This window comes from Schistocerca cancellata, chromosome 1 (genome assembly GCF_023864275.1).
Source record: "Schistocerca cancellata isolate TAMUIC-IGC-003103 chromosome 1, iqSchCanc2.1, whole genome shotgun sequence".
NCBI lineage: Eukaryota > Metazoa > Arthropoda > Insecta > Orthoptera > Acrididae > Schistocerca > Schistocerca cancellata.
Genome location: NC_064626.1, coordinates 549600570 through 549619184, shown reverse-complemented (window position 1 = coordinate 549619184; position 18615 = coordinate 549600570). Strand labels below are relative to the sequence as shown.

Here is an 18615-nt window from a genome sequence, read left to right as displayed (position 1 = left end):
CGTGCATGACATGAATGAAAAACAAACAATGGTTTTTCTAGGATGGAATGTAAGAATGTTATGAAAGGAAAGTTGCTGCTTACCATGTAGCAGAGGTGCTGAGTGTCAGATAGGCACAACAAAAAGATTCTCACAATAGACCTAGATGCAAGACCTGTCCCATACATCTTCCCACCACCACCACCACCTACTCCAGTCCAGTCACTAACACCACCTATCCCAGCAAAGGCAGGGCTACATGTGAAACCAGCCATGCAATCTACAAGCTAAGCTGCAACTACTGTGCTGCATTCTATGTAGGCATGGCAACCAGCAAGCTGTCTGTCCTCATGAATGGCCACCGACAAACTGCGGCCAAGAAACAAATGGGCCACCCTGTTGCTGAACGTACTGTCAAACATGATATCCTTCATTTCAATGACTGCTTCACAGCATGTGCCATTTGGATCCTTCCCACCAACACCAGCTTTTCTGAATTGCACAGGTGGAACTTTCTTTGCAATACATTCCGAAACCCTCCTGGTCTCAACCTTCATTAGTCGTTGTCCTCACCCATCCAGTCCCTTCCCTGTTGCCATTCCAACACTACACAGCCCTCATTCCACCATCACACCTAATCTTTTTATTTCTCTTGTTTTCAGCTACTCCCCCCCCCCCCTTCCTCCTCACTTCTCCCCGCAGCAATTCACTGTCTGCCACCCCCACCGTAGTATCCCTTGCTCTCCCCGCCCTAGCCTTCTCATTACCCCCACTCAGTTGCCACTCTTATCATGCACTGGTATTGCTGCTCGCAGTGTGGTTTCAGTTGCCTGAGACTGTACTTGTTTGTGAGAGTTGCATTTGCGAGCGAGTGTGCCAGTGCGCGCGCGTGCATGTGCCGTTTGTGTGTGTGTGTGTGTGTGTGTGTGTGTGTGTGTGTGTGTGTGTGTGTGTGTGTGTGTATGGTCATTTGTTGACAAAAGCTTTAATGGCTGAAAGCTTTAATTGTGAGAATCTTTTTGTTCTGGCTGTCTGCGACTCAGCATCTCCACTATACCATGAATGAAACATGTCATTGTGAGGCATAACCAAAAACGGAAAAAGAAATATCCACACATTGCAGGCAGTTTGTGTTTTCTGGCTGCTACCAGTTTGACGTGGTGGTGCATTGCAACATTTGCTGTGTACCATGCACAAGCGCACTGTGTGGCCTACCATTAGTAAACATGAGCACCAATGACTATTACAAGTTAGCCATGTGATTGCTTTCTCCCAAAAATAGTGTCATCATTTTGAATTGCCTCTCCCTTTTTGTGGTTGGAGGAAGCTTTTGGCAACACCACAAGGTACCCCTTCCATCTGTAATTAATGTACCTCACAATGTTTTTGTGTTATCAGAATTTGTAAATTTCGCTTATTTTGATTACATCTGAAGTACTAGAAATGTTTAATTAACTGCCAGTATTGATCAGTAAATAAAGCATTTTGGAATATGTTTAAAATAGATTTAAAATTTGGTATATTAATGAGATTATTGTCTTTTTTTTTTTCCTTCAAGGATGAGAATCCAGTCGATAAAGTTGTTGGGAATTGTACTGACCGCAAGAAGTTGTCTCATGTTGACCTAATCTACATGATTGATGGAATGGATGGTGAAAGAGGAGTTACAGTCTCTGGCGGAAGAGCATATTTTCTCAAGGTATACACTGACTTGGCTTCAGGTTTAAACAGGTCATGTAACAGAATACACTGGCAGATGTAATACCCACAAAAGCTGTTTCTTAGTGAGTAAGGAGTACTGTTTTCTGTTTTGAGATGCTTTTTATTGTTGGGATGGCGATGGTATAGGGTTACATGTACTATGGCGAATCAAGATCAGCTTCAGTGTCAGGAATCGTCAGCATAGCCTACGCCCAGTAGCTGAGGAAGTGGCTTTGTAGATTGGTGGCTCCAGGCACGGGTGTGGCAGTGACCAGTCAGCTTGCAGTTAGCAGCAGTCCTCCAGGCAGAGGATCTCGGATGTGACACACACAGAATGTCCAGTAACCCCCAACACATTCTTCAGACCCCTTTTTTTTTATATAGAACTAAACATCATTTTATTGTTCTACTTTGTTGGAGTAAATGTAAAGGAAGTTAGTAGTGGCATTGAGAATTTGGACAGAAATTCAATCGACAGGCATAGAGACGTTGCTTCATTAGTGATCATGATGTTTAGTTCTATCATTACTTTCTTTCTTGTGAAGCCATTGAAGGTCATTTTATTGTGGGTCAGCAGACTTGACTTGGCAGCCACCAGTGCCCACTGTTTGCGGGCTGCTGTGAAGTGCCGAGCCAGCCATCTAACTAAATCAACGTAACCCAGTGTTGGATGGTGCAATGCCTGTACTCTGGGTTACTACATTTCTTTCTGCCCATTGAGGAGGAAAAAAATTGTCTTTACTATAAATTCAATTTATGTACATTCAAGAACAGTCAGAACTCATGTAAAAGTCCTGCACAAATGAGATTGCGAAAAAAAAAAAATGTTCAATTTGCAACCCCCAGTATTGATTTTCAAAGTCATCATGACACTCAGTTATGAAATATCATATTTATCCACAAATACCAGGCAACAACTTTCAGTTAAAATGTCCGTCCTGTACTGGAATTACGTAAGTACAGGTTGTGATGTAGGAACGATGACATACGGAAATTTGGGTCTGGCTGTGGGTCGTGCATGGGTAGTCAAGGTGGTTAAGGAGACCACTTGCATAAAGCGGGAAATGTGGATTCAAGTTTTGGTCCAGCACAAATTTTCATTGTCCCCCACCACAACTATGAATACATTTCATGTATTTCATAACGGCTGTAGTTGCCACAGTGAAGTTACTTCTGGCATGCGTATGTATCTGAAAAAATATTGCATTGTTCTTCTTAACAACACAGTCACTAAAATATTGTAATTACACTATTATACATCATTACTTGATGTACAGCAACCAACCATGTATTATAAAGTTTTATTTATGACGAGATATGTTTCTTTTTCCTTTTTCTTCTTCTTCTTCCCCCCCCCCCCCCCCCCCCCCCTCCATAATACATTGGTATTTTAATCACTGCCAGCTTGTGTTGATTACATTTTGAATGCTGCAGCTGTGTTCTGTTCTGTAACTTGTAGCTCATGTAGAACGTGTACCAAAGCTCGTACTTCGATTTTCTATTACCTGGTGAACAGTAAACTGTTAATCAGATTGTTATTCTGATCTAGGCTTGCTTTAAATATGGACAGAATTTTATGGTGTTTTTTTTTTTATTTCATTAAGAGGAATATTGTGACTAAGCAGCAAAGCTTTTTTACAGGGGCCAGCAGTATTCATGCAGCATGGTCTGGTGCAGTTATCACTCCACATGTTGTACAGCCGTGGCTATAAACCATTGTACACTCCATTCTTCATGCGGAAAGAGGTTATGGAGCAGGTAGCCCAACTTTCGCAATTTGATGAAGAACTCTACAAGGTATGCATTGCTAAGAAATTATTGACTCATTATAAGTATTTGTTTTGTCATTGTACCAGTTGGAATATGCCGACTTAATTGTAAACATATGCTACAAGGATATAAAAAATAGATTTTGCTCCTTTGTCATGCATGGCTAACATATATACACTCCTGGAAATGGAAAAAAGAACACATTGACACCGGTGTGTCAGACCCACCATACTTGCTCCGGACACTGCGAGAGGGCTGTACAAGCAATGATCACACGCACGGCACACCGGACACACCAGGAACCGAGGTGTTGGCCGTCGAATGGCGCTAGCTGCGCAGCATTTGTGCACCGCCTCCGTCAGTGTCAGCCAGTTTGCCGTGGCATACGGAGCTCCATCGCAGTCTTTAACACTGGTAGCATGCCGCGACAGCGTGGACGTGAACCGTATGTGCAGTTGACGGACTTTGAGCGAGGGCGCACAGTGGGCATGCAGGAGGCCGGGTGGACGTACTGCCGAATTGCTCAACACGTGGGGCGTGAGGTCTCCACAGTACATCGATGTTGTCGCCACCATACTTGCTCCGGACACTGCGAGAGGGCTGTACAAGCAATGATCACACGCACGGCACAGCGGACACACCAGGAACCGAGGTGTTGGCCGTCGAATGGCGCTAGCTGCGCAGCATTTGTGCACCGCCTCCGTCAGTGTCAGCCAGTTTGCCGTGGCATACGGAGCTCCATCGCAGTCTTTAACACTGGTAGCATGCCGCGACAGCGTGGACGTGAACCGTATGTGCAGTTGACGGACTTTGAGCGAGGGCGCACAGTGGGCATGCAGGAGGCCGGGTGGACGTACTGCCGAATTGCTCAACACGTGGGGCGTGAGGTCTCCACAGTACATCGATGTTGTCGCCAGTGGTCGGCGGAAGGTGCACGTGCCCGTCGACCTGGGACCGGACCGCAGCGACGCACGGATGCACGCCAAGACCGTAGGATCCTACGCAGTGCCGTAGGGGACCGCACCGCCACTTCCCAGCAAATTAGGGACACTGTTGCTCCTGGGGTATCGGCGAGGACCATTCGCAACCGTCTCCATGAAGCTGGGCTACGGTCCCGCACACCGTTAGGCCGTCTTCCGCTCACGCCCCAACATCGTGCAGCCCGCCTCCAGTGGTGTCGCGACAGGCGTGAATGGAGGGACGAATGGAGACGTGTCGTCTTCAGCGATGAGAGTCGCTTCTGCCTTGGTGCCAATGATGGTCGTATGCGTGTTTGGCGCTGTGCAGGTGAGCGCCACAATCAGGACTGCATACGACTGAGGCACACAGGGCCAACACCCGGCATCATGGTGTGGGGAGCGATCTCCTACACTGGCCGTACACCACTGGTGATCGTCGAGGGGACACTGAATAGTGCACGGTACATCCAAACCGTCATCGAACCCATCGTTCTACCATTCCTAGACCGGCAAGGGAACTTGCTGTTCCAACAGGACAATGCACGTCCGCATGTATCCCGTGCCACCCAACGTGCTCTAGAAGGTGTAAGTCAACTACCCTGGCCAGCAAGATCTCCGGATCTGTCCCCCATTGAGCATGTTTGGGACTGGATGAAGCGTCGTCTCACGCGGTCTGCACGTCCAGCACGAACGCTGGTCCAACTGAGGCGCCAGGTGGAAATGGCATGGCAAGCCGTTCCACAGGACTACATCCAGCATCTCTACGATCGTCTCCATGGGAGAATAGCAGCCTGCATTGCTGCGAAAGGTGGATATACACTGTACTAGTGCCGACATTGTGCATGCTCTGTTGCCTGTGCCTATGTGCCTGTGGTTCTGTCAGTGTGATCATGTGATGTATCTGACCCCAGGAATGTGTCAATAAAGTTTCCCATTCCTGGGACAATGAATTCACGGTGTTCTTATTTCAATTTCCAGGAGTGTATGTAAAGAAGATCCTGTCGGGTCCTGAACATTTTGAGTTAAAATGATTATTAAATGCCTATGTAACAGCCTCTTTGTCAATGTGCTGGAAATAGATAGAACATACCAGAAAGAGTTCTTAAATTACATTGTCCCAAAAAACAATGTATTAAGTATCCTAATAAGTCCCCAAGAAGAATGAAACACTGATATTAGGATGATGTGATCAAGGTTCTCCATGGAAAGCTGAATGAGAGTGTGTTCATACAGTCAGTTACAAACATAAGCAGTTGTGTGTGTGTGTGTGTGTGTGTGTGTGTGTGTGTGTGTGTGTGTGTGTGTGTGTGTGTTATCCATGAACATGTGGACAAGGCAGCAGTTTTACCACATGATGCAAAAGTAACTCCCTGAGTGTGACAAATTTTTGTGATCCCTGCAGGATGCATAATCTTATCATAGTTCTTTTTCCTATGATTGTCTTGAAAATCCCTTTTGTGCTACTGGTTCATTCCACATCAAGGGGACCAGGGGTCCCCACTCGACCATCTCCAAATCTAATGAAATTTGGTGTGAAGGTTCTACATGGTCTTTGATGGTTATATACCGAATTTCAGTTCAGTAACTTCCGTGGTTGGATTCTTAGGGGATTTTAAAGAGAAGCTACTCACCTCTCTGCCACCGTTGGATAAGCAGCTGACAGCAGCAAGTCATATTCTCTTAGCTCACTTATTTGTTACATAGTTTAATTCTTAATTTCCTTGCGTGTTTTTGGGTACTTGCATAGTTTAATTCACAATTTTCGGGCATATTATAATATTTGAGAGTTGTAGCATCGCGTTTTAGTACCTGAATAGTGTAAAATCGCGTAGTCTCCTTCTGCCGCCAAGCAGGGTGTCAGCAGTGCACAAGTAACAGCATTACTGCATTTACTAGGCAATCTTGTATTTTAATAACCATTTAAATTTTGTGTTGAATTATTTGTGCTCTCTGTAGATTAGTTCAGACATTCTTTGGACAACAGTATTTAGCATGGATAGGGACTGCGACTGCTGTGTTTGGATGCAGGCTGAGTTGACATCCCTTCGCTCCCAGCTTCAGGCAGTGTTGGCTTCGGTCACACAGCTTGAGGCTGTTGCCAATGGGCATCACTCTGGGAGTCTGGACGGGGGTTTGTCGGGGACGACCAGCCCATCCCACACATCCCCCGTTTGGACTACGGCTGTTGGTGCCCGGGATAATGCCCACATTGAGGCTGACTCCTCACCCGTGGTAGAGTGGGAAGTCGTCTCGAGGTGTGGCAGAGGGCGAAAGACATTCCGGAGGGCTGAACGGAAGGCCTCTCCAGTTTATCTGACAAACCGGTTTCAGGCTCTGTCTCCGGCTGATACTGATCTTCAGCTGGACTTGGCTGCTTGTCCTGTTCCAGAGGTGGTCCCTCAGTCTGCAAGATCCAGGTGGTCGCAGAGGGTGGGCTTACTGGTAGTTAGAAGCTCCAACGTCAGACGCGTAATGGGGCCCCTTAGGGATATGGCTGCAAAGGAAAACCAATGTGCACTCCGTGTGCATACCGGGGGAGTCATTCCAGATGTGGAAAGGGTCCTTCTGGATGCTATGAAGGGTACAGGGTGCACCCAGCTGCAGGTGGTCGCTCATGTCGGCACCAATGATGTGTGTCGCTATGGATCGGAGGATATCCTCTCTGGCTTCTGGCGGCTATCTGATTTGGTGAAGACTGCCAGTCTCGCTAGCGGGATGAAAGCAGAGCATCTGCAGCATTGTCGACAGGACTGACTGCGGACCTTTGGTACAGAGCCGAGTGGAGGGTCTGAATCAGAGGCTGAGACGGTTCTGTGACCGTGTGGGCTGCAGATTCCTCGACTTGCGCCATATGGTGGTGGGGTTTCGGGTTCCGCTGGATAGGTCAGGGGTCCACTACACACAGCAGGCGGCTACACGGGTAGCAGGGGTTGTGTGGCGTGGACTGTGCGGTTTTTTAGGTCAGATGGCCTCGGGCAAGTACAGAAAGGGCAACAGCCTCAAAGGGTGCGGGGCAAAGTCAGGACATGCGGGGACCAAGCATCAATTGGTATTGTAATTGTAAACTGTCGAAGCTGCGTTGGTAAAGTACCGGAACTTCAAGCGCTGATAGAAAGCACCAAAGCTGAAATCGTTATAGGTACGGAAAGCTGGTTGAAGCCAGAGATAAATCCTGCCGAAATTTTTACAAAGGCACAGACGGTGTTTAGAAAGGATAGATTGCATGCAACCGGTGGTGGCATGTTTGTCGCTGTTAGTAGTAGTTTTTCCTGTAGTGAAATAGAAGTGGATAGTTCCCGTTAATTATTATGGGTGGAGGTTATACTCAACAACCGAGCTGGGTTAATAATTGGCTCCTTTTACTGACCTCCCGACTCAGCAGTATTAGTGGCAGAACAACTGAGAGAAAATCTGGAATACATTTCACATAAATTTTCTCAGCATGTTATAGTCTTAGGTGGAGATTTCAATTTACCAGATATAGACTGGGACACTTAGATGTTTAGGATGGGTGGTAGGGACCAAGCATTGAGTGACATTATACTGAGTGCACTATCCAAAAATTACCTCGAGCAATTAAACAGAGAACTGACTCGTGGAGATAACATCTTGGACCTACTGATAACAGACCCGAACTTTTCGACTCTGTAATATCAGAACAGGGAATCAATGATCATAAGGCCGTTGTAGCATCCCTGAATATGGAAGTAAATACGAATATAAAAAAAGGGAGGAAGGTTTATCTGTTTAGCAAGAGTAATAGGGGGCAGATTTCAGACTACCTAACAGATCAAAACGAAAATTTCTGTTCTGACACTGACAATGTTGAGTGTTTATGAAAAAAGTTCAAGGCAATCGTAAAATGCGTTTTAGACAGGTACGTGCTGAGTAAAACTGTGAGGGACGGGAAAAACGCACCATGGTTTAACAACAAAGTTAGGAAACTACTGCAAAAGCAAAGAGAGCTTCACTGCAAGTTTAAACACAGCCAAAACCTCTCAGACAAACAGAAGCCAAACGATGTCAAAGTTAGCGTAAGGAGGGCTATGCGTGAAGCGTTCAGTGAATTCGAAAGTAAAATTCTATGTACCGACTTGACAGAAAATCCTAGGAAGTTCTGGTCTTACATTAAATCAATATGTGGATCGAAACAGCATATCCAGACACTTTGGGATGAGGATGGCATTGAAACAGAGGATGACACGCATAAAGCTGAAAGACTAAACACCTTTTTCCAAAGCTGTTTCACAGAGGAAGACTTTTTTATTAGTTCTAGCAAACATTTGGTTATTTGCTTTAATATACGTAGACCACTTTTTATGCTGAGTCATGCCATGGCAAAAATTAGGGATTTAGCCATACCTAAATATAGATACATGCCTCTACAGTGGCTAAAAATTTGTTGCGCTATTCTGAGAGCCGTGGTTTGACGACCACTGCTACTTTTTGTGAGAGCCACCATGCCAAAACTTCAGATGACTATTCCTACCTATGATGTCTATATATTGATCAAATTTAATTAGCACTGGATGTCCAGATGAAAAGATATGCATCTGCAAAGTTGACCAAAATTTTCTACTTGCAAATTGTAGGGTATTTTTGGGGGGAAATATCTCAGCTGTGTCTTCTTCAATCCTCTTTTTCTTGCCACAGATGGAAAAAGCATGCTTTAAGCTTTCAAAGAAAGCTTGTTTATTTTCTGGGTTCAAATATTTTGCTCATTGAGTCCCATAATTAATAATTTTTATTCGAGTGTATGAGTCAGTTACAAACATTAATTTAACACATGACATAAAAGCAAGTGTAGTACAAAACACAGCAAATTTGCAGAACAAAAATACTAAAGGGTCAGTTCCATTTTTCATTAAGCACTTCTAAAATGTCAATAACAGATTGTGGATAACTGTGTTGTCTTCCTCGTGATGATGTTGATGGGGCTTCTAAAGCCATGAAGATGTATTGCTCAGGAATCTAGCAGGTATCTTTAGCAGTCGGCCAGTGGAAGGAATGAGCATGACTGTGTGAGTGCATAAAGCTGATGAGGAAGTCTTGTTGTTCATGTGAAACTTCACACGTTTCCAACCCACCAAAAATTGCCATCCATACAAGTAACATACTGTCCTGGTTGTAAACTTGGAATTGAGACTGCTGGAATTTCTTCATCTGCTTCAAAGGTGTTAACTGTGAGTGCTGTAGCATCAGTGGAAACTATGCTTACTCTGAGCTGATTACAATTAATTGATTTTCTCGTGTTCCAGATTCTGTATGTCCCATGGTAAACCTTGTTTATTGATCTCGGTGGATTTCTTCAATTTCTTCTTTTGGTACATAAAAAAGCTTTACACCTGGAACTCTATCATCACAGAATTTGAATAAATAATATGGAGTCAATATTTGGCTGTCTAAGGCCCTCTGCACACTAGCACAGGCTGCAAGTCCTTTTGCTGTTCCCCCAATGCCATCACAAGGCAGTTTACCGTGGCTTGTTCCAAAAAAATTCTATTTGGCAGCGGTGCCAAAATCCTTTACATGCAGGCATAAATTGATGGATCTTTTGAAATTCTTATACTGACCAGGTGAATCATCACTAAAGCAGTAAATATTCTTAATGTTTTCAGTCTTTGTCTTTAAATATGCTATCATCTTTATTTGAAAGGCATGGACAGCAGTGGTATTATGGCAGAACAGTTGCTGACTATACGAATGCTAATACTCTGACATTCTTTGCCATCAAAATAGACATCAGATGGATGAAATGTGGCCTGACTATTTTCCCAATGGAATCCTTGCACAGTATCCTGAACAACAAATGAATAACTCTCAGTAAAATCTATCAATATAATTAATTATTTTCTGCAAGATATATTTTTAGCTGCTTAATATATAAACTTTGGTGTTCTGACACAAAGTGATGGCTTCTCAAATTGGTAATTTTCAAAATCAATGCCTCCATGAAATCTCTGGCAAGTCTTCAATGTGTCTCTGACAACATGGACCCATTGCTTGTATTTCATTGTTTCTTCAGGGTCATAGTCTTTAAAAGAGTCATCAACAAAAGCCTCTAGTCACATTTTTCCTGGACATTCCTCACAATGTTTGAGCGTACAATTTTTTTGATTCCAAACTGCACACAGTTTTTTCATCAAATCTTTGTAGTCATCTTGAATGGATGTTGCTGAAGCCAACATTAATCTGACATTTTGATGAGTTGCACATACACTTACTGAATGTGATCCAGAAGCATCAGCTGTACTACACCATTTCGACCTGAGCCCACAAACTTTTGATAAGCTGGTTCATTTCCATATTGCTTACAATAAGCAATGAGCAGTTCTTTAAGGTTATAAAGGAGCAGGCATTACTCCTTGTGAATCTTTCCCCATTTATTCTTACTGCAACACAATCCGTTTTGCCTGGGCATAAGCAAGAAAACTCATCATCTTCAAAGAAAGTGAGGACATTTTGTTTTATTTCATCAATGAGCTTTTCCCGCTTTTCGGTTTGCAGGTTTTGCTGAAATCCCATCTTTCATCTTTAGTTTCTTAGCATTCTTCAGCACCTTAGTTGAAACAGCAAATTCTTTAGCCATTTTTTCAGTAGTGCAGCTATTTGGGGCCAGGTTCAAAGTTTGAACTTTACTGCTATTGCTTGAAATCTGAAGTTTAATCTTAAGTTGTTCAATTAAGATTTTTACATTTAAGGCACTCTTCCATTTGTATCTGAGCAGTAACTACTTGGCTCACACCAGCAGCTGTGGCAATTACCTTAGTAACACTGCCTTGTCCACTTGCACTTTATGTATCCCATTGAATCCCTTTTGCTCATCCTGAAGCTTTAGTAGTGATTCTGCAAGTGATGATAATGAAGTGTTAGCAGCAAAGCAAGCATCAACAACACCCATGGCTTCAGTGGATGGCGATTCTTGCTTATCCTGGTGGGATGATTCTTTTTGGGCATTTCATGTCAACATTTGGTACAAATTTTCAGACCAGGTTTAAAAACTTTATTAGTCAGTAACTTCAACCTATCAACCATTGCAGTGTTTACTGATGTCAACCTTCTTGGTTATTTTTTCTTTACCAAATGGGTTGCAGAAATTCGGCAGGAATGAAACATGGGTTCATCACTTCGAACCTGAAACAAAACGGCAATCAATGGAGTGGCGCCACACCCACTCCCCTACCAAGAAAAAATTTAGAGCCATACCCTCAGCCGGTAAAGTCATGGTTACAGTCTTCTGGGACGCTGAAGGGGTTATTCTGTTCGATGTCCTTCCCCATGGTCAAATGATCAACTCTGAAGTGTATTGTGCTACTCTTCAGAAATTGAAGAAACGACTTCAGCGTGTTCGTAGGCACAAAAATCTGAACGAACTTCTCCTTCTTCATGACAACGCAAGACCTCACACAAGTCTTCGCACCCGAGAGGAGCTCACAAAACTTCAGTGAACTGTTCTTCCTCATGCACCCTACAGCCCCGATCTCGCACCGTCTGATTTCCATATGTTTGGCCCAATGAAGGACGCAATCCGTGGGAGGCACTACGTGGATGATGAAGTAGTTATTGATGCAGTACGACGTTGGCTCTGACATCGACCAGTGGAATGGTACCGTGCAGGCATACAGGCCCTCATTTCAAGGTGGCGTAAGGCCGTAGCATTGAATGGAAATTACGTTGAAAAATAGTGTTGTGTAGCTAAAAGATTGGGGAATAACCTGGTGTATTTCAATGCTGAATAAAACAACCCCTGTTTCAGAAAAAAAATGTGTTGCATTACTTATTGAACTGCCCTCGTATACAAATTAGGCTATCAAAACATATTGTTTTAGTGCTTACCTTAAGCTACAACAATAATTACTGATTATTCAAGCACTCACAAGGGAACCTCCCCATTGCACCCCCCTCAGATTCAGTTATAAACTGAACACAGATCAATCGAGAAAACAGGAAGAAGTTGTGTGGAACTATGAAAAAATAAGTAAAATATACAATTTGAGTAGTCCATATGCAAGATAGGCAACATCAAGGATGGCGCGATCTCAGGAGCGCAGTGGTCCCGTGGTTAGCGTGAGCAGCTGCGGAACGAGGGGTCCTTGGTTCAAGTCCTGCCTCCAGTGAAAAGTTTAATATTTTATTTTCTGTTTATGTGACAAACTCTTATGTTTTCATCACTTTTTTGGGAGTGATTATCACATCCACAAGAAAACCTAAATCGGGCAAGGTAGAAGAATCTTTTTACCCATTTGCCAAGTGTACAAGTTAGGTGGGTCGACAACATATTCCTGTCATGTGACGCACATGCCTTCACCAGTGTCGTATAGAATATATCAGACGTGTTTTCCTGTGGAGGAATCGGTTGACCTGTGACCTTGCGATCAAATGTTTTCGGTTCCCAACGTCCTTTCGTCTACTAATCGCACGGTTTTGCGGTGCAGTCGCAAAACACAGACACTAAACTTATTACAGTGAACAGAGATTTCAATGAATGAACGGACAGATCATAACTTTGCGAAAATAAGAAATTAAAATTTTAACTCGAGGGCGGACTTGAACCGTTGACCTGCTCACGCTAATCACGGGACCACGGCGCTCTTGAATTCAGACTATCCTAGATGTTTCCTATCTTGCGCATAGACAGCTCAGTTTGTATATTTTGCTTATTTTTTCATAGTTCCATACAACTTCTTCCTGTTTTCTCAATTGATTTGTGTTCAGTTTTTCAAGGCCTATCCACTGTGCCAACTTATAACTAAATCTGAGGGGGGTGTGATGTGGAGGTTCCCTTGTCAGTACTCAACACTAAGATTGTACAGTGTCAACATCAAAGATTACACCGCACAAAAGACTGACACTGTGAAAATGGCCAATAATGAAAGCAGCAACTGAAAGTGGTGATTCAGCAATGTATATAACTGCTATGAGGATAGAGCCTTAAAAAACTATTGCTTCTTTAAAATACCAATGGAAACCAAGTGACAATGCATTGTAGGGTTAAAACCTTCTAAAGCAACATAGCATTTCATTATGATCTAGATTTTATAATCTTCAGGGCACTTTCTTAGGTCTTATTATCTTTATATTCTATACTGTAAAATAATGTAAAAACACTTGTTATTAGCGTAGTTAAAACCCTAAACCACAGGAAAATGTTATTGTATTAAAAGACACGACAATTACACATTTTTTGATTTACAACTTCAAATTGTATTAATTTTTTTATTTAGCAGTAATCCATATTCCCTACTCTTGATAGGTATTCTTACTCATCAATATGCAAGATCCAGAAATTAAACAATATAGCTTTGAAAGCTTAAAGGATGCTCTGTCCAGCTGTGGCAAGAAAAAGAGGATTGAAGAAGACACAGTTGAGATATTGCCCCCCAAAAATACCCTAAAATTTGCAAGTAGAAAGTTTTGACCAACTTTGCAGATGAATATCTTTTCACCTGAGCATCCAGTACTAATTAAATTTGATTGATATACAGACATCATAGGTAGGAATAGCAATCTGAAGTTTTGGCGTGATTGACTCACACAAAAAGTAGCAGTGTTTGGTCAAACCATAGTTCTCAGAATAGCGCGACAAATTTTTTAGCCACTTTAGAGGCATGTATCTATATTTAGGTATGGCTAAATCCCTAATTTTTGTCATGGTGTGATTCAGCATAAAAAGAGGTCTGTGTATATTAAAGCAAATGACCAAATGTTTGCTAGAACTTTTAAAAAAGCCTAGCAATGTTGGCACATTTGCACCTTCGTACATGATGCGGAGGTGAGTAGCCTATCTTTAAAATCCCTTAAGAATTCAACCACTGAAGATACTGAACTGAAATTTGGTATATAACTATCAAAGACCATGTAGAACCTTCACACCAAATTTCTTTAGATTTGGAGATGGTCGAGTGGGGACACTTTTTAATATTGGTCCCTTTGGTGTTGAATGGCCCTACTCCATGGTTTGGTAATCATGTATTTGTTTTTAGTTTTGTCACTGGATCCCCTCTTGCCACCACAGTCATCAGATAATGCAAAGGAAAAATGTTCTGTGTGCCATCTGTCTGGGAATGGTTTAAACTGTGTTGTGTGTGTCACCATATTGCAACTGTTTGGAGTGTACGAACCAGCCGGCCATTTGCCTTAACCTGACCAACAACCATGTGTAATTGATCTGTGTCTGCGATACCTCCTTGTCTTCTAAGATAACAAACTGTATATTATGATATGCAAGCAGGTCAGCCAAACTTATAGTTCTTTATAGTTAAAAACTACAGTTATAAAACTAGTTTATTTCCCCATTATGTGACATGTTTTTTTATTTTAATATACCAATAAATCACATGAAATTCTTACACTTTTGAAAATTTGAGTATTTATTTTATGCAACACTTGGCGATGCTGCAAATATTTTGTTCTGTGGATGTCTTCCAAATCTATTCATAAAGATACTAAGGAATAGAATATCTTGTGACATAGTGCATCTATTTACGTTGCTCTGTGTTTGGAAACTATGAACATAAGATAAGCTACCATATATTTGTGGCTGAGGAAGTATTAATCACAATAAACTTACTTTACTTCCATTACAGGTGACAGGAAAGGGTTCAGATGAGAAATACTTGATAGCAACATCAGAGCAACCCATTGCTGCTTTCCATCGGGATGAATGGATTGGTGAACAGGAGCTGCCCATACGCTATGCAGGCCTGTCTACTTGCTTTCGGCAGGAGGTTGGAGCTCATGGGAGGGACACGCGTGGTATCTTCAGGGTGCACCAATTTGAGAAGGTGAGCTAATCCTTTGAGAATTAATATGTGAAACCTAATACCACAATTGTTAAAGGTGTGTAATCTGTTATTTCTGAAGTCATACTGCTCCTTTTCCAGCTATGGTTCTCTGACCATTTTTAATCATCATTCTATGAATTATAGAGGTGATCATACAGGGAAAATTGAGGATGATCATAGAACCTCATCTGGAGGAGGAGCAGTTTGTTGTCAGAATAACAGATCAACAGGGGATCTAATTTTTCAGTGCCTGCGTACTGATGCAAAAATACTGGGAGAAATGCAAGAACATGTTAGTTGCATGTATGATAGTGTTGCAGGGGAGAAGATCTGGATGTGCTTGAGGAAAAGGAATATATCTAAAGGACTGGGTAGGAAAATCCAGATACTGTATGAGGACTGTACTGGAAGGGAAGAAGTTGGAGAGGGACAATCTTTATGGTTTCAGACCAAGAGTGGAGTTCAGCAAGACAGTGCATTGTCCCCGATGCTGTTGATCACTGTTATGGTTTACACAATGAGGAGCCGAAGAAACTGCTACACCTGCCCAATATCGTGTAGGTCCTACGCGAGCACACAGAAGTGCCGCAAGATGATGTTACATGGACTCGACTAATGTCTGAAGTAGTGCTGGAGGGAATTGACACCATGAATCCTCCAGGGCTGTCCATAAATCTGTAAGAGTACAAGGGGGGTGGAGATCTCTTCTGAACACCATGTTGCAAGGCAATCAAGATATGCTTAATAATGTTCATGCCTGAGGAGTCTGGTGGTCAGCAGAAGTGTTCACACTCAGAAGAGTGTTTCTGGAGCCACTGTGTAGCAATTCTGGATGTGTGAGGTGTTGCATTGTCCTGCTGGAACTGGCCAAGTACTTCAGAATGCATAGTGGGCATGAATGGATGCAGGTGATCAGAGAGGAGGCTTACATACCGTATTTACTCGAATCTAAGCCGCACTTTTTTTCCGGTTTTTGTAATCCAAAAAACCACCTGCGGCTTAGAATCGAGTACAAAGCAAGCGGAAGTTCTAAAAAATGTTGGTAGGTGCTGCCTCAACTAACTTCTGCCGTCGAATATATGTAGCGCTACACAGGCATGCTTTGTAGGCACAAAGATAAATACTGGTGCCAAAACCTCTGCGTCAGTAAATAAATTTTAAAAAAAGGTGGAAGACGAGCTTTATTTTCTCCGCCCTGAGTGTCGACCACTGCATTTTCATACATTATCCAACGAAGTAAATACAAATTCCGTATTGTTCATCTTCGAATGTAGCAGAATTTTAATGTACTGTGAAAATCCGACAAACAAGACTGTTTGTGATGTTTGTCAATATGGCCAACTGTACGTTCTGAATTTTTTCCTAGCTGTGAGAAGAGATGGTTGCTAATAGGAACCTGACGAAATGTGAATCACATGCAGTATTCTCTTCACCATAAGAAAGAATACGGATATAAACATTTTGCCGTGTATTCTTTCGTGTTTGCTGCTATCTCATTTAAATCCTGTCTACCTAATAAACTACGAAACTAGAGTGAGACAACAGCAAACGCAGAAGAATATACATATCATGTCATGTTTATATTTGTATTATTCTTATGCCTAATAGTGATACAGTCAGAAATGAAGCACGGCAACTGACTAGATTTTTAAATCTAAGATGACTCTAATTTCTGTGCAGAATTTGATGTAATAAAGAAGCGGCCGCAAAGATTTTCAAACAGAGAAAAATTTTCGCCTAACTCTCGTTCAGAACATGTTCTATCATACGCAGTCTATTATTTGGTTCTTGTTAATCATTATCAAAGAAAGCAGCAGTGTAAGTAACAACAAATAGCAGTCTCTTGCCATTGTTTTGCTAATGAGACGATTCCTCTCTTTTTTTTTTAATTGTAAGCGGCAGTAGCGCACACAAAAGCAAGCCATGCCGCGAGCCGCGACAGGCCGTAAACACTCACTATCAGAATGCGACAAACAATGCATGACACAGTACAGTAATGCATTTTCAGCTTAGAGTGATGTGAACACCTATAACAAAGAAAACAGCACTTACCAGATCAAAGCAAAATAAGCAATTGATTCAAACCAGACGAAGCATGTGAGAAAGGAAGGGTACCCATATAAATACGGACGGAGCGCCTGACGCATAGCAATGGCTACCTGGTAAAGCTTTAACTGCTAAGCTTACGACTCAAACCAAACTACTGTAGCTGCATCGTCATTCATTCAACCTAAATTGTGTCTCGTATTACAATGGACCAACTTTGTTTCGATTTGGAGGTGTGGCCTAAAACTTTTCTCCCCCCTTGAATTTCGAGTCTCAAATTTCACGTGCAGCTTAGATTCGGGAATTTTTTTTTCCTTTATTTCGAGTCTCATTTTTCAGGTGCGGCTTAGATTCGAGTGCGGCTTAGATTTGAGTAAATACGGTACGTGTCACCTGTCAGTCATTTCAAGACGTATCAGAGTTCCCATGTCACTCCAACTGCAAATCCCAACACCATTACAGAGCCTCCACCATCTTGAACAGTACCCTGCTGGCATGCAGAGTCCATGGAGTTATGAGGTTGTCTCCATCCCTGTACATATCTATCTGCACGATACAATTTGAAACAAGACTCGTCCGACCAGGCAACATGTTTCCATCATCAACAGTGCAATGTCAGTGTTGAGGGTCCAGGTGAGGTGTAAAACATTGTGTCATGCAGTTGTCAAGGGTACATGAGGGGACCTTCGGCTCCGAAAGCCCATATTGATGATGTTTCATTGAATGGTTCGCATGCTGACAATTGTTGATGGCCCAGCATTAAAATCCGCTGCAATTTGCAGAAGGGTTGCACTTCTGTCACATTGAATGATTCTCTTCAGTCATTGTTGGTCCCATTCTTGCAAGATCTTTTTCTAGCCGCAATGGTGTCGAAGATTTGATGTTTTACCGGTTTCCTGATATTCACGGTACACTTGTGACATTGTCATACGGGAAAATCCCCACTTCATCACTACCTCAGATGCTGTGTCCAATCGCTTGTGTGCCTACTATAACACACATTCAAACTCACTTAAATCTTGATAATGTGCCATTGTAGCTGCAGTAACCAATCTAACAGCTGCGCCAGATACTTGTCTTCTTATATAGGCATTGCCAACCACAGTGTCATATTCCGCCTGTATTTGAATATGAATGCTCATACCAGGCATTTGACACTTCAGTGTATAACGAAGATCATTAAGAAAAGTTTTGGTGACTGAACTGTCTACAGTATGGAAATCACAGTTCCAGGAAAATAATCTACATGTCAATGAGCTTAAGACAGTGGTGGCGACAATTAACGCTCTAGCTGTGGAAAATGCACCTGTGTTTGTTCAACTGTCTCCATAGGACACTGCGGGCCACATTATTATCGCATGAGATGTAATTTCTGG

At 42.6% G+C, this 18615-nt stretch overlaps 1 protein-coding gene across 2 annotated transcripts in view; it reads left to right on the top strand.

Annotated features, from left to right (window-relative positions):
- LOC126180216 (serine--tRNA ligase, cytoplasmic) overlaps window positions 1–18615 on the top strand; it is a 69988-nt gene that overhangs the window by 30736 nt on the left and 20637 nt on the right. For both annotated transcript variants that reach the window (XM_049924675.1, XM_049924676.1), the window contains 3 exons: window positions 1538–1678; window positions 3322–3477; window positions 14996–15193. In XM_049924675.1, coding sequence (XP_049780632.1) covers window positions 1538–1678; window positions 3322–3477; window positions 14996–15193 — 495 coding nt within the window. The remainder of the gene's footprint in view (window positions 1–1537; window positions 1679–3321; window positions 3478–14995; window positions 15194–18615) is intronic.